The sequence below is a fragment of the Odontesthes bonariensis genome, chromosome 20, assembly GCF_027942865.1.
Source record: "Odontesthes bonariensis isolate fOdoBon6 chromosome 20, fOdoBon6.hap1, whole genome shotgun sequence".
In the NCBI taxonomy this organism is placed as follows: Eukaryota; Metazoa; Chordata; class Actinopteri; order Atheriniformes; family Atherinopsidae; genus Odontesthes; species Odontesthes bonariensis.
Window position 1 is genome coordinate 21341126 of NC_134525.1, and position 16381 is coordinate 21357506.

Consider the following 16381-nt stretch of genomic DNA (forward strand, 5'->3'; position numbering starts at 1 on the left):
TGTGTACTACGGCTGAAGTTTGGTAACACTCAATGCATTATTAGTGGGATAATTTACGAGATAAAATCTATTTAGCATTAGCGGCTGTAATAAGCCATTCGGCTTATTGCAGGCCTGGCGGGGAAATCGCGATTCGAAGTGCTTGTCTATGTTTTATGTCCCTCTCGGCACTTCGTCGTTTTTCATAGATCGGAAGGACATGGCAGCCTCCATAGAGGTTACCCGCTCTATGCAGAGACAGACAAGTGATTCTTCACTCAGGAGGATAAGTGAGATTTTTGACAGAGATCGTTTTACACCAATGAGGACTAACTTATGAATGAATATGTTGATTTGAGCTAATAAATGACTTAATTTATTACATAGTGTACCTTTAACATTTGGATTTTTGACATTACTAGACAGTAGCTACAAGCAAAAGGAGATGGAATGATGGCTCAAAAAAAGTATTTTAAATATTCATGTGGCTCAGGACAATGTAAAGTTTTCTCTGCATGAACTATTGACTCCTCCAAGATCAAGGCTTTGAATTTTTATGCCTTAGACCAGGGGTCTTCAACGTTTTTCAGGCCAGGGACCCCCAAACTGATGGAGAGTTGGAGCAGGGACCCCCCTACTATTTATTTGGCATACAATTGTGTTTTATATTTAACGGGGCCTAGTGCCGTGTATAAACATAGCTACTCTGTTATTGTACATTCAATACTAAGCTATTCAAATAATACACAGGTTAATATATTCATGTTTTTATTTTGAACATGTGCAAGGTACAGGGTGGCCGTGCCACTGCCATTTATAAACAAACATCTTGCATACAACACTGAGCTATTCAAATAATCCACAGATTTTAACTTTAAACATGCACGTAGATGGGACAATGAATCCTCAAACCATCTGTGGATGGCACACGTTTGCACACAATTTGTGAGAAAAAAACTGTTTGAAAAGAAAAAAAAAAAAAAAAAGTTAAAAATCGTCTAATCAACCAAAGATTTCGCGACCCCCCTGCAGTACCTCCGCGGACCCCCTGTTGAAGACCTCTGCCTTAGAAGTTAAAAATTGAATGGTGATCAATAGTTGTTCCACACAAAATATTAACTGACAAGTTGAATTTTTTACAGTTATTGAGGTGTTGGTATTGGTTTTCTAACAACTGAATCCTTTCTCGACAACTTCAGAAACACTTGTTGTACGGAAGTATCTTCGCTGTCATTTCGCTACATGTCCATTTCTCCTCTTCTGCCATTTTTCCTCAGTTGTTGAGGGTTTTTTAAGGCTTCATTCAATCAAATGTGTTGTTATACACTACCTTATTTTCTTTGCTATCTGTCAGAGGCGGACTTTTTCTGCATCGCATCCCCATTAATCATCTTGTGTGGCTGAGCTTTAATTGACAGGCCATCGCAGCTGGGGTGCTCGATGGGCTGCTGTGTGAAACTGTCCCGCTGTGAAGGAAAACACAGCGAGCAGTGCTACAGTACAGATCAAAAAAGGGTTTGACGAGAAGACTAATGGAGGACTAAAATGTGTGGTCTTTATGTGTGTGTGTGATGGTATCTGTGTGTATTATACTGCAGGAGGTCATGAGGTTGGGCTGTGGTATTTGAATTTGTTATGGTTGAGTATTTGACATGTACGGCGGATCAGTTTCCCCAACTATCACCTGTCTCTTCAGCTGCAGGGGTCAGAGGTCATGTCGGGGTGCAAATTGCTGGTGACATGCAGCTGGATGAGAAAGTGAGCGAAAGGAAAAGAAGCAACACAAGAGGAAAATGTGTGTGGGAGGAAGTATTTTTGTGTACGAAAGACGGGAACATCATGTCTCTTCATTTTTTTGCCTTCATATGGTGGAACCATCTCAAAAGTGCACGCCAAAAAGCCAAACAAACTTTTTTTTTAAGGGTTTTGTTTTGTATATTTCCCTATTTGTTTATGTACTGTTTATAAAAAAATAATAATAATAATCTGGATCCCTTTTTTATTGAAGGAGAATCTGTTAAAGTTCCCATGAACTGCAGAGTGCGAGCTGCCGCTGATCATTTTATTTCCTGTGAACCAGAAGTTATAGTCGGGTCATAATGTGAGGTTCTGTGACCATCCTCTCGCAACAATGTTTTGATGATTGATTTGACCTATTAGGCAGGCCATCAGACTCTTATCAGAAAGCCCAGTCAGCTCTGATTGGTCAACTTCAACTGCCTGATCAGGCCCTGCCCACCATTTCATACCAGCTCTGCTAAAAATTCACATTTTGAATTGGACCAAGAATTAGTAAAATGGAAGACAAGACCTCAATGTTTTTAATTGTTTTCCCGAAACATAAAAACTTTTAAAAACTATCAGGAATTACCAGCTTATTTTGACAATGGTGTATTTTGCTTAGGTTTTATTTTCTGAAAGGAAGTTCATATAAACTTCTTCAAATTCAACTTAATGGGGTCTTTTAACACTTAAAATTACTTTTTTCCTGTATAATTTAAGAAATCCGGTTAGAAATGTATAATTTTGAACATTTGTGAACACCTAGTTAATTACATGACGAAAAGATTTGTATCTTAAAGAAATTGTACATCAATTATCAAGCATGTATTCCATTTGTAGTATCCTATGTGTTTATCTGAGGTTCATAGCTTTAGGGTAGCAACTGCAAAGACATGCTTACCTTAACATTGCCATCCAGGAGACGCTGACGATGCCACTTTCTACATTGTTTTTCTATTCTTTAGTATTTAGTTCTTTTTAGGAGAGCTGCTACCTTCACTGCTATGGGTTTTCAGTGTTTATCATCCTTGCATCTGTTGGCAGATATGCTGGCCTGATTTCAAGACGTTAGGAGTTGATACCTGTCTACCTTTGGTTTTAGACTGGTTAAAAGTTCTAGGTAAACTTTTATGTTGCTTACAGTAACATAACGAGTTGCCGTCATCTCGAGTAACACTATCATCAGTCTATCTTCTGATGAGTTCAATGGCAGAGAGAGAGAGAGGAGCACAGGAGACACAAACAGGATCCTCAATAGCAGGAAAATGAGACTCTCAGACTGAACTGGTATTTATGGCATTCTATTTTTTTTTTTTTGGCCTGGCGGGGGTTCTTGTTGAATGGACGAATTACTGTATTTCATGACATAAACGAATAAAATTGTCATATTAATACAGACACAAATGGTGCTTTTGCTTTGCGCCTGCAGTGGCTTTCAAAATAATCCATATTTATGACCCTCACTCTGGTATGGGATCAACTTGGACTAAATGTTATGCTGCCTCTCACAAAGCAACATCTATTTTAATGATTCACTTCAGACACTAAACTTTTTCTGCGTTCCTTCACTTTGAAAATGGAAATATGAAGTCCTGTTAAATGAAGTCATTCAGGGAAATGTATCTGGTTGAAAATGTGCCAGATTTGCATAATATGAATCCTATGATGTGTGCAACTGTCTGCTACCCCGGGAGGAGAAATGGGTCATGCAGCATTTCCATATTTCACATGTACGGTTAACCCCAGAATGATTTTATGTGTTGAATTATGAATGCTTACCCATTATATTCAAGGCATTCATTTTTAACGAGTCTGGTAAAGGACGATGGCTCACTAATGAATGAAGCTTAATCTCATTTGGGACCTTCAGGGGGTGTTTATATTGTAAGAGCATTCAAAACAAACTACAAAGAGAAATGCTAATTACTGTGTCTGACTCTCCATGGTTATTTGTCTCTTTGTCTCCTGACAGATGATACCAAGATTGCGCTTCATCTCAGAGACAACCAGGGTAAGTCTCTTGTTTTCCGCTGCTGTGGCATCTACTAACTGTTCTTTCTGCGGCTCTGTTTATTTCCCTTTTTGCCTCCTGTCTTGAGGTGTTGGTTCTGGATTGCTTTTTTTTAATCTTGTTGGCTTAATTGGCTGATAAACTTTACACAGCAAGTGACCGTGATGTTCAACTGTCCTCAGTGGGTCGCAGCGATCGATTACTGCGTCTGGGCTGCTGTGAGGGAAAGCAACCATCTATCCAGCAACTTTTTGTTGCTTTGAATACAGATGAGTAAAATATTAAAACAAAAACAACTGACCAGAATGAGAAACAATGGTAAAAGAAGTGGGTAAACGGCTCCTGTCTTTGTGTGTTAACAGCGTTTGTACTTTAAACCCAAAGTGCAGCGGTTCCTCCTCAGCAAATAGGGCCCAGGTACAGGACCCCAAGGCAGATCAAATCTGAGATCCAGAGGTAGATTAGCAGGCAAGCTAATGTACAGGAAGGCAGTCTGTGATACAGACAAAAGTCCCTAAGTAGGAGGGAAACACAAATATCAAAATACCCTAAATAACCGGGAACTCTAGGATTACTGTGCAAAAGAAGAAAATGGCAGGAAAGCGGGACTCAACTACAAAGCCAATCTGGTAGTGAATGCAGAGGACGAAGAAGTACACGAGACAGAATTTTAAACTACTTTTTGGTTTTTACACATTTCTATTAGCAGTTATATACTTCAGTGATCTTTTTTATACTTCAGACTTTTTAGCTAAAGTAACTCAGAAGTACTTTTAAATTTACAACGTTTACAGATGCAAAGGGAACTATTTATAACATTATCAATAATATTATACAATTATATCCTAATCCCGTTATTTTAACAGTGACAGACACTGGCTGTTATCACAGACTTTTTAGATAGTTTTATGGTAGAAAATGAAAGTATGGGGGTAATACTCTATCAGCTTGATGAAAGTCATTGGAGCAAAAGAAGAAAGAAAGACTTCACCAGCAGGTTATAATGTGAAGAAAACGCTTCATTTACACTTGTCTTCGAGTTCCTTTAGTTGCGAAATATCCAAAACACCCAAACTCCTGAAATGACTTTCAACTCTTTTAGTTTGCAGAGATAGCTTCTCTAATGTTTAATTTCCTGCTTGAGAGAAATTGGAAATCTGTGACTTCGATCACACTTTCCATTACACAAACGCTGCACGTCTACCATCGGTCGAGCACTCTCGAGGTGGCGCCTGTCGCCGTGATGATATCTCTGCTTTTATTTATTCATTTTTTTACGCATCTAACCCTTTATCACCACATACCTGACTGGAAGGCCATTCGAGGTGAAAAGGAGCTGTGAGGAAGGCACAGGGACTCTTGCCTGTGGCAGGAAATGTTAAGGTGATTTAAAGAAGGAGCAAACCTCTTCTCAGGAGCTGCCTCTCAACAAGGACTGAATTATAGGTCTGCTCCGTTTAGTTTAGTTTCCTGAAACCCATTAGCCAGGTGGGAGTACAGTTGTACTCCTTTGTTGGAGCCGTGGCACTATTATGGAGCTGAAAAAGCACAGATTGGCTGGGTTTCTGCTGCTTTCATTTGTCCTCTAATGTATTTTATTGCCGTTGCAGAGCTCTGCTGTCCATTAGTGCTCATTCAGTCTCCTCAGACAGGACAAAGCTGATGAGGACTGACTTCAATCTGCTAAAGATGTTCCACATCTCTGCGCCCCGGTCTGTTTTTGTATTGTTGCTAAGACGAACCGGCTCAGCATAATAGCAGATGAAATGTCTCTGAGGGTTGCTTTTTGAAACGTGTTAGAGAATACCAGCTGTACAATTAAAAAAATTAAAAAATTAAAATAAAAAAATCATTTAGATATTTTTTATTATTTCATCCAAATAATATTGATTTTCTTTTTAGATTACTTTTTTTGTTCGTGCATGTTTAAACTCTTAGCTTAGCTAAAAAGCTAATAAGGCTGTAAATGTTTTCTCAGGTATGAAATTTCTATGTTTACAGCTGGTCATCAAGTTTTATTCTTCAAAATCTGAGCCAAATTGCAGAAGTGGTGTCAAATCATCAGCCCTCCACCACCGTCCCTGACAGTTGGTATGAGGTGTTTGTGCGGAAATGCTGTGTTTGATTTTCTTTTGTTTGATGCTGCTGTGCATTATGACCAAGCATCTCCACTTTGGTCTGGTCTGTCACAAGGACATTGTTCCAGAAGTCTTGTGGTTTGTTCAGATGCAGCTTTGCAAACTTAAGCTGTGCTGCCATGTTCTTTTTAGAGAAAAGAGGCTTTCTCCTGCAACCCTTCCAAACAAGCCATACTTGTTCAGTCTTTTTCTAATTGTGCTGTCATGATCTTTAACATTTAACATGCGAACTGAGGCCTGTCGAGTCTGAGATGTAGCTCTTGGGTTTTTGACCTTGGGGTGAACTTGCTGGGACGTCCACTCCTGGGAAGATGTGTAATATATGTACAACCATATACCTGAAGCAGGGTGTACTGTCTTTTTCACATAACTGTGCATATTTTGATTCCCATGGTTCTGCTGTCGTATTGGTTGAGACTCCAAATGAAACTGTCAGTGTCAGAGCACTGGGCTCCTGCAAAGGTCTGGACTGAACTGTCTCTGCTTCCATCCTGCTCATTACTCAACATTCCCACATTCCCTCTACTAACCGTCCAACACGGCTGTTGCAGCAAGAGATGGCTCTTAGATTGTTTCGTCATGATGGATAAACTGAGAAAAATGGAAAAAATCTGGGAAAAGCAGAACACCCTGGGTGTTGGGCAGCGAGTAAATCTCTAGACTTATTAGGTTTAAAATGAAAATTGTCTGACTATGTCCATTGAAGGCAAGCTATTGCTTTTGTTTCAGCATATGAATATGTTATCCATGTTGTGTTTTTTTTTTAATTTTTTTTTGTTTTAGCATTTCTCAGTCACTGTGTGACATACAGTAATAGCTATGCTAAGTTAAAGCACCACACAGACTGCCCTCACACACACTGGACAGGTTTGATTACCGCCCAGTGATTCTGTGGGCTTGAAATCAATGAGACAGTGAGCCAGGCAGTGTTGCCTACAGCTGCTAATAAAGGCTGCGGAGAGTCAGGGGAGAGATTGTCGGGGGGTCAAAGAGGATGAAATCCACAGCTATGTGAATATTTGTGCTGTAAATCTGTGAGGGGAAAGCTGCAATATGAAGGCAGAATCCTTTCCTTTGGCTCTATGGTCAAATTTTCTCCCAGCTTCAGTCAGTTTTTCCCCTGCTGGGGTGTGGTGTTCTGCTCTCACTCTGAAGTCTCCTACTGGCTTATCACTCTTAGGTAAAATCTTTCTTCTGAAGCTGTGCCTCCAAAGATGAAAATCCAGATTCCTGGAAGGTTCACAGGACGCTGTTACCATATTCAAGACATCTCTCAGAGCACCTGTTTGGTCGCGTTCGGATATGAATCTGATGAGGTGCTTGACAGACAGGGGATGGCTTCCAGGGCTTGCAGAAGGAAAGCTTATTATGTTGCTTCTGCATACAGCCTAATCAGATTGCAGTGTCACGTTTGAAGGCTACAATAGACTATTAGCAGCTGCTTGCTCCTCCTATCAGGACCATGCACTGCTAACCTTGGTGTAGGATTACCTCTTACTTGTACATATAAGAGAAGGCTGCTCATGAATACCCAAGCAGACTACAGAACAATTGTGCCTCAAAGTGCTTAACACCCAATGTTATGCTGAATCTTAAATGTGCCCTCAAAGTGCAAGAAAACATCTTCTCAAAGACAATAAAAGCTCCCTTTTAGATCAGGTCAAAATTACTCATTTTCAAATGTATATAGGTGAAGGAGATCATCTTTAGAGGTGTAATTGTTTGAAAAAATTGGGTTTTCAGGTGTTCAATATGTTGATAATCTGAATTCTAAGGAGACTGCTACATACAGGAAATGTGTGTTTTGATGAATGGTGAGTGCCCCCTGCTGCTCAACAATAGAACTGCAATAAAAGAAGAAAAACGGCATTTTTAATTAGTTTTTTATCTAAAATACCACAGCAGTTTAAGGAGATAAAGATGTGACAATCAAACCAGTGAGCACATCAGTACTTGACACTGAATTAGAACATGCATGCTTGTATTTCAGCATAAAAGGCTGTAACAAGTGTTGTCTTTGTTTGGTTTTCCAGTGATGCCAGCCGACAGTGCTGTTGACAGGATGCCAGGCACACATCCTCTGCACACTGGTCTGATCCTGGGCATCCTGCTGGTGATGTTCATCATGATTGCCGGCGTGCTGATCACCGTCTACATGTACCATCACCCAACCTCAGCGGCAAGCCTCTTCCTCATCGAGGTGAGCAGGAGCATACACATCTGCCGTGAGGCTTGCTGATTTCATAATGCACGTTTTGGATATTCATTTCCATTTTCTTTTTCTTTTCTGCATACGGCAACCAAATCCTGAGTAACATCATTTATTTGTTGGGCGGAAAATATGTTCACGGTTTCCATCTGAGAACCAAACCAGAGCAACGTTTAAAATGTTCTCAAAGACCAAAGTCATTTCTCAAAAAATGCAGACAACCATGGCTTGCCAGAATCTGATGATTAAGTTAGGAATGTGTATAAACCTTCCAGTTTTAGGGAGATTTGCCGTTTGTCTCAAGCCTTCAGACATTCCTGTGTAATAGTAAGAAAACGTGTCTGAACGGGTGTATAAAAACACTGAGCTCAGTGCTTTTTACTCCACTGACTCAGATATGCTTTGATTGTCAGAGGGTAAACTTATGATTTAATGGGAATTCACTGTGGAGCTGATGTTTAAACATCTTACAAAAACAAATGACAAGTTTAGTTGTTCTAACGGTCAGTATAATGGGGTCCTATCACTCTCGGCAAACCCTTGGTGAAGATTATGTTTGCCAAAATGAAGCCACACGTCCGTTAAACCCAGAGTTGGCCCTGTACTGTTGTTTACCCTTATAAAAGGAGAAGGCTGCAGAAACTTAACATTTTTTATCGTGTCAGTAAATTCCACGACAAGCAGGATTTATAATATCACATAAAGTAGATGGAGGAGCAGGGCAATAAAAGGAAAACTTTTAGCGAAATGAAAGATTTTACAGCAGCGATTATTGACTGATGACGTTTTGATCCATCTGGCATCATCATCAGGTTAAAAGACTGACAAAGATCACACTGGGTTTTTTTGTCCAATTTTTCCATGAGAACCAGAGTGCTGGTCAAAAAAAGGTGGAAATCTTTAAAAACAAATAAGTCATCTCCTAAAACTCCTTAAAGGTGAGGTAATCATTTGGGATCATTTGAGAGGAGCCACATGACATTATGACACAAATGGATTCTGCTAATAGAATGTTACGTTTTTCTTTTTTTTCTACAGTGTGCTTTGTTGTGTGTGTGTGTGTGTATGTGTGTTTGTTCAGTAGTCTATAGTAGTCAGGGCTGGCTCTGCTCAAAGTTGGACTAAATAACTCAGTTATGAAGACTTTCCACTATCTACACATTATGCTACAGCATTATGCTAGTGCCTTGTAAAATACTGTTTGACATAATATTCTTTACTGATATGACCAACAACAACAGAAACCATTAAGGTCAATAAATAACACAAACTGTCACAAATAAGACTCTAATGTGTACTTTAGCAAAGGTGCAGGACTGAAATTCTCACATATCAGATGTAGACCGCAAGTCAGGAAAATACAAGTGGTATCGGTTTCTGGTAGGAAGTTCAAAGTAACAAAGGTTAGAAATCACTGCTCTCCTGAGTATTCATGGCATTACATGTTTGAGAAAATGGGACTGCGTAAACTAAACTTCCAATCTTTGGCTAGAAGGATGCTTCTGTTTTAAGCAAAAAAAATTTTAGGGACTAATTTCAGTGGCAGTTTATTACACATTTGGCACCCAAGCGAGTGTAACAACCAGTTTTAATTGCTTTTGGACAACAATAGAATAGAATTTATCAATCTTCATACAGACAGTGCGATGTCTGTCCAAAACAAATCCATGTAGAATATCACCATGGCTATTGTAAGTTTTTTCTAACTTCTGTTTGTGTGTGTCTTTGATCACAGTCCTTTGGCTTCACACTTCAGAGCTTAGTCACACTCTACACAGCCTCGGTGACCCCTGACCTTTATCTTAAACCCTCACACTTGTCCTCTCCTACCCTCCCCTGCAGAGACGCCCCAGCAGGTGGCCAGCCATGAAGTTTCGCCGGGGATCGGGTCACCCAGCTTACGCAGAGGTGGAGCCAGTGGGCCAGGAGAAGGAGGGCTTCATAGAGTCTGAGCAGTGCTGAGGGAGGAGGGGGCGTCCACATCCCTGCCGACCCCCTCCGACTCCACAGAGACCCAGAGACCTCTCATCAGGAACCTTCAGAATCAGCTTATCGGTGGAGGAGCTCAGTGTACACAATGACTTGGCCCATTTAGCGCTAGATGAGACAGCAGCGGTGACATGAGGGAGGGGTGGGGGGGGGCTGAAAACTGATCCCAGACAAAACCCACTGATCAGCTCCTGTTGGCGAGGAACTGACCTGCCGGGGACAGAGGGAGGGAACACCATTGACATCATGGATTCAGCCGGCATTCATTTCTAGTTTGTACGGCTGCAATCATGTTCCCATGGAGGGGTTGTACAGCCTGACTGCCTGATAAAGGGTGACTTATACAAAATATATTTTCAGAACCAATACAGAGTATGTGAACAGAGATTTTCACTTTATTGTTGGTGGGGTTATACAGAACAGGCCTGTATATCCATCAGGTTTCTGCTTGTTTTCCTCTTTCTTTCATGACGTTGGTTCACAGGGCTTGGCACATTTGTCTGTACAGACCGACGGTATTGCTTTTCAATACCATAGCAGGCATAATTGACTTTTCCACAGTGGGGCTGCAGCTGTGCAACAATGACGTGAGCTGAACTCCTGTCACTGCGGTGCTCGCAGCTCGGAGAAACGCTCTGAACATTCAGCATCGGTCTTGAATCAGTTTGATGTTCGGGTCGTTTAATTATCTGAAAATGAGCTGTAAGATTTATGATTTTGTCTTACTTTTTAAGGGGTGATGGGAACACTCTTTCCTTCTCTTTTTTTTTTTTGTTTGTTTTTCATTCCTGCCGTGCCATTTTGTCCCCGACTAGAGTTTGCACAGTTTTTTTTTTTTCTTCCTTCATTTGACATGTGGTACTAATGCAAAATTACAAGACAGGCGCTTGTGAGTGTGAATATATTTTCTGAAGTGTAAGTGATTCATGTGTGTGAGTACAGAGGGGGAGTTTACAGTGGTGATGGGATATCCACCTGCTTTATGGGTGCATATGATTTAAGCTGGCTCTGCACAGCTGACTGGTGTCTGGATTCAGTTTGTGAGCCAGAAAACACACTGGTCTGATTGGAGTTTTTATTGACTTTACAGTGTGGTTTCCCTTTCCTGTCATGTAGCCAGGCATAACCAGTGTGTGTGTCCATGTTTTACCTGTTGGTTCATCATGTCAGCACAAGTATGTATATACCAAGGCCAAAACATTTGCAGATTCAGGTAACTCATGGCAAACATTTGTATCATAGCTTTGACGATACAGAGAAACTTTTTATTTTTTATGAGTGGCCTTTTTTTCTCTACCTTTTTACTTAAATGTGAATACTGTTCCATTTCATCGCTGTCACAGATCAATACACAATCCAAACTCTCATTTCTACTGTTCAAATATATCAAGACAAGATCATGCTTTACGCCAATGATTGTTGACTCATTGCAGGAAGCTCAAGATCAATATCCTGGAAATCCTACTGAAGAATAAAAAGTGCAATATTACATCTCTTCGGTACACAGAAAAAGCATAAAAATAGCAAACATATTCTTTTTATTATCACATTCAGACCAAAGACTAATCAGAATGCGCGTTGGTTATATTTTCAAATATGTAACTCATCTCCACCCAGCCTCCATGCCTCACAACCCAGCAGCCATAATGGGTGGCTGTAGTAACTCACACTTACAGTGGTGTCTGCCATTTCAATGTCTTTTAAAACTGTCTAGCTGTCACTGATATAGTAAAAGAGTAATCTTATAATACATCAGCGATAACGGTTGACTTTTTGCTGAACCCCTCCCTAACTGTAACCATTGCTGACCAAGCTGCGTAAACCAGAGATTAGGGGATGTTGTCTTTTGTAGCCTTCGCTTCAATAAATACAAGAGCTAAAACCCAACTTAAACTGTATATTAAACAGAGCAACTGCTATGACATTAGCTGCCACTCTTAGCTTACCTGGCTAACAAACTTTCTAACTACAGCAAGGTTTGTCATCAGCTAGCAGCATCACAGTTTTTTAGTTTTATAAATTTACATGCAGCTTTAACAACCTGTTAACGACAAATGTTACTATTGTATTGAAGCCACCCTGCAGAGTTTTCAGTCTAAATTAACTTTAGCCATTCTTTGATGTATTTAGGGATGTTTAATCACCAAAAGCCCTAACCCAGTAACACATGAAATAGTGCTATAATGACTTATCAAGCTAACCAGTACTCTAAAAATGATTAATGCTATGTTTCAAGAAAGCTGTATAAAAGTGCTTAAAATTGTTTTTTAATTCATTCTACACAAATGTAACCATTTGGACGAAAATATATTCTGCTATCGTCCTCTAAATGATGAAGATTTTTTAACTTTCTATGCCTGTTTCTAAAGAAAAACGGAGCTTTCAGCCAGCCAAATCCATGCAGAGTAAATTTTACAGAGTAAATCCTTATTTACTATCAAAATTATATACATTATGATATTAGATGTTTCCAATAAACATGGCTGAAATTTCAAATAATAAGGCTAACATATATAAATGTATATTCTGTGTTTTTCTTCTTTCGAGTCAAGTTGAAGTCAGCTAGTTATAGATTTCTTTGCAGAGTCAGCTGCTACAGGTCGGACACACACTAGTTTAGTTGGTACAGCTGCGAGCTCTAGGTGCTGACCCTGAGCAGGCTTCCAGAAGCTGGCTAATCAGGAGAAAGTGGGCATATAGGGAGGTGGGCCTTAAAGAGACAGGAGGTGTAGGCCAGTTTGGTTGTTTCAGAAGAGTAAGTATTTTACTTCTGTGACCAGAAATACCCAAAGTACAATTGATGGTTGGTTCATCCTAGTACTAAAAGCTTTTGTAATGGCAGGAGGTTAAAAAATATGCCCAAATCACAAGAGCTATGTTCTGTAACAAGTTAACCAGAAAGGCATTTTTAACCATTTCATCAAGCAACCAATAGCTAATCAGGTATACCAAATAAAAGCGACACTTTCAACAAATGAAAGCATCTATCATTGCTGTCTAACATTACCTTATGATGTGATTCCAGAGTAATAACAGCAATGAAGGGGCGAGGTTAGCAAACCTGGTTCCTCTTGTTGCATGTTGTGATTTTCTAAATAATACTACACCCAAATGCACACTTACACATACATACTCACCCTAATTCATAACTACATTAATATAGTCTCATATGTGTCAACCACTGAGTAAATCCCCCACTTAAATAAACTAATTACTCCTTTTTCAGAGGAGTGTTTAAAATGTGTGCACGAGAGAGGAAAAGGTTTCATTTACCAAGTCAGTGGCTTCTCCATGCCCATGAATATATTTTCGTACGGTTATGAGGATCACTCTGGACAAACATCTGCTTGTTTACACTGGCACCTGAAACTGCAAGTGATTTTGTAACCACCGACAAAAAGCAGTTAGAAAGAGTGGTTGAATTTGCTTTTTTATTTAACACAATTTTCATCTTTTAACACACATAAGCAGGCTGAAACACTTTGATCGCAGAAACAAGAGGGTGTCTTGCAGTAAAGCGTCCACTCCTCTGGCTGGACTCGACTGATGGCTTTCACTCCTACTTTTCATGGTGTTATTTTAGAAAGCGGCAGAGTGGTGCTGTTGAGATCAGTTGTCGATGCTGTGTGCTGCTCTTACCGCCTTGTGATTTAAATCAAACAATATCAAACCACAGTTTCAGCAACAGATGTAGAAGCGTGGAAAATAAAAAAACAAAACAAGAATTGGGAGTTTTTTTTTCTTAAGCGTGATCTTGTTTTATCTCACCGTGACACTTCATACACACAATAAGGCTCAAACTCACTCCGCATCATAGCTTTCTGTATTTCTGTAACTACTGTTGTTTTGATTACATTTGAAATAAACAATGTTGGTGAAAACGGCTACGTCTGTGTGTGTGTTTGCATTCACAAAGAATGACTCAGAGAGAGCTACACAAACACAAGCTGTGGATGTTTTACCCATAAATATTAATAGGCAGTTTTTTTATTAAGTTGACAGCCTGCTTTAACATGCCCCGAGTCGTGTTGATGAATCTTCTGAAGGCAAGGTCATTGCAGTGCTGTGAGTCATACTGATTTAGTTGAACAGCATCTCTGTGATTTGGTGTTTGACTCCCATCTAGTGGCAAAAAACAGAAATTCTGCCACTTTAGGTTTAAAAGAGTACCGTTTTCTGTCCCTCCCGCTAAATGTTTATTACTTAGAAGGAATATATGAAATACTTTACAACAGCATATTGTTGTCCCCCCTTCTTATTTTCACAATTAATGTGATAAGAATTATTCGATAGGTTTACTCTCTGGTTTCAGAAATGTGTTTATTTGTTGCTTTTATTCATTAAGCAAGATGTTTAAGCAGGATTCCCACACACACACTCAAAACCTCTCCGAGACTGTTTAAGCAACGTTAAAATCATTTTTAGGACCTTTTACAACCTTTCAGACGTGTTTATCATTATGCACTCAGGTTTTATTGTTCCTGTAAGACTCATCAGCACTTCCTTCACGAACAAGTGGGATGGACTCTGTCCGTTAAACGTGAGAAACATTCACTACTGTTCATCAGCAAAGCCCTTATTGAACAGCTTCCTCATATCTAGTGGCTTTGCTGGACTGGACCGTACCCGACGAGGTCAAATGACTGGCTTTAATCAGTGCCTCAGGACTCTGCTGAGCGTGGGAAATGTGCTTTTAGCTTTTGCAATTTTTGCAGAACTCCTGACAAAACCTGTTGAAAATCAATCCCTTGATAACCCTGCCTCTCACCCAATGACAGCTGGGTTGGGCTCCTTTTCTTTATATATAGAGAAATATATATATAATATTTAGTAGCCTATATTTCATCACATATTGCATTTCCTGAATCTTAATTGATTTATGGACTGTTTCATTCAGAATAATCCTTTTTTTATGTAAATCTGTTTAGCTATAATTACCAGATAAACAAATATAATTCCACCATCATGATTCTGGACAATTAACCTCGGTCAAAATGCCACAATACACAGCTTCACACTAATCCATGTTGCATTCTACCAACAGCTACAGATATATAGGCTTGCATATCAAAAAATTTGATTATTGGAGATTATTTTGGGGAAATTACATGGACGTGATTGATTTATTTCAATCGTAAAAATAAAAAAAAGATGATGCTACTTAAAAAAAATCTAAATAATTCCAAGACTTTTCCTAAACGTTCAAAACCTGCACTTGATTTAATGTTTTTTTTTTTTTAATGACAAATCCCATGACTTTTTCCAGTTGTTCATGACTGCTGAAACCCTCTCTACAAGATGAAAAATCAACTTACACGAAGCTTAGTCAAAACCAAAATAATACAGTATATAAATACATTGTACAGCTTGTAGTCAGGCAATTTACCCCCTCCCCCCAAACAAAAGTTAAAAAGAAAATCTGACAAAAACCTTGAGATAGGGTCTTTATTTGTCACATATTCATAATAAAGCAGATAAAAAAAACCAAAACAACATTTCTTTGGAGCAAACAGATAAGAAAGACAGTGCTGCTCTCTTAAAAAAAAAAAACAAAGACCATTTTAATCACAAGTTGGTCTGAGCAGTGCTGGCCAGTAAGAGACATTCCAGGAGTACAGAGGCTGCAGCAGAAAAACGCAGAGGTGAAAGGCTGGACTGAGAAATGCATCAGAGGAACAAACAGGGTCATTAGGGAACCCTGTGTATCAGGCTGCATGCCTCATTTTCAACGGTGTTTAAACCAAACTATGCATAAAATACTTTGCTTCTCTTCACACATTTAACATGTTTAGCAGTGCTTCTAAATGTGATTATTTGGGATTAATGTGAACTGCCTGCTTCTGAGATAAAATATCTCCTCAGGGATCTGTGCACAATGGATCAAACATCAGATCCGCTCCCCATCTCAGGTGTCAGTATCACATGTCAACAAACATGTCGTCATTGTCCCAAACTGGGTTGCACAGTCATCGAACACATCTGAGTGTAGAGCACTGCGCTTGCTACACTTCATAAAGAGATTAAACACAAACCAGCTGCTGAAGGAGGCAGACCTGCGATATACAGAGCACTCCCACAATAAACAGCTTGTTTTAGTCTCTGGCTCTCAAGGACTTGTTGCTTTTCCATCCACCCATTTTGGTCTCCGTGACACGGGGGGGGGGGGGGCACGGACTGAGATTTAATGGAGCATTAAGAAAACCAGCAGCCTGAGCTCCCGAGGGAAAAGAGTGACATTTAACGCAAGACGGGTGGAAAGAGTTCCAGCTTTGG

General features: G+C 39.7%; 1 protein-coding gene across 1 annotated transcript in view; it reads left to right on the forward strand.

Annotated features, from left to right (window-relative positions):
* Window positions 1–13992, forward strand: part of plxdc2b (plexin domain containing 2b) — a 102125-nt gene extending 88133 nt beyond the window's left edge. Inside the window, exons 12-14 of the mRNA XM_075452892.1 lie at window positions 3734–3772; window positions 7944–8110; window positions 9962–13992. Of these exons, the coding sequence (XP_075309007.1) occupies window positions 3734–3772; window positions 7944–8110; window positions 9962–10081 (326 nt within the window). The 3' untranslated portion in view covers window positions 10082–13992. The remainder of the gene's footprint in view (window positions 1–3733; window positions 3773–7943; window positions 8111–9961) is intronic.
* Window positions 13993–16381: the final 2389 nt, after the last annotated feature.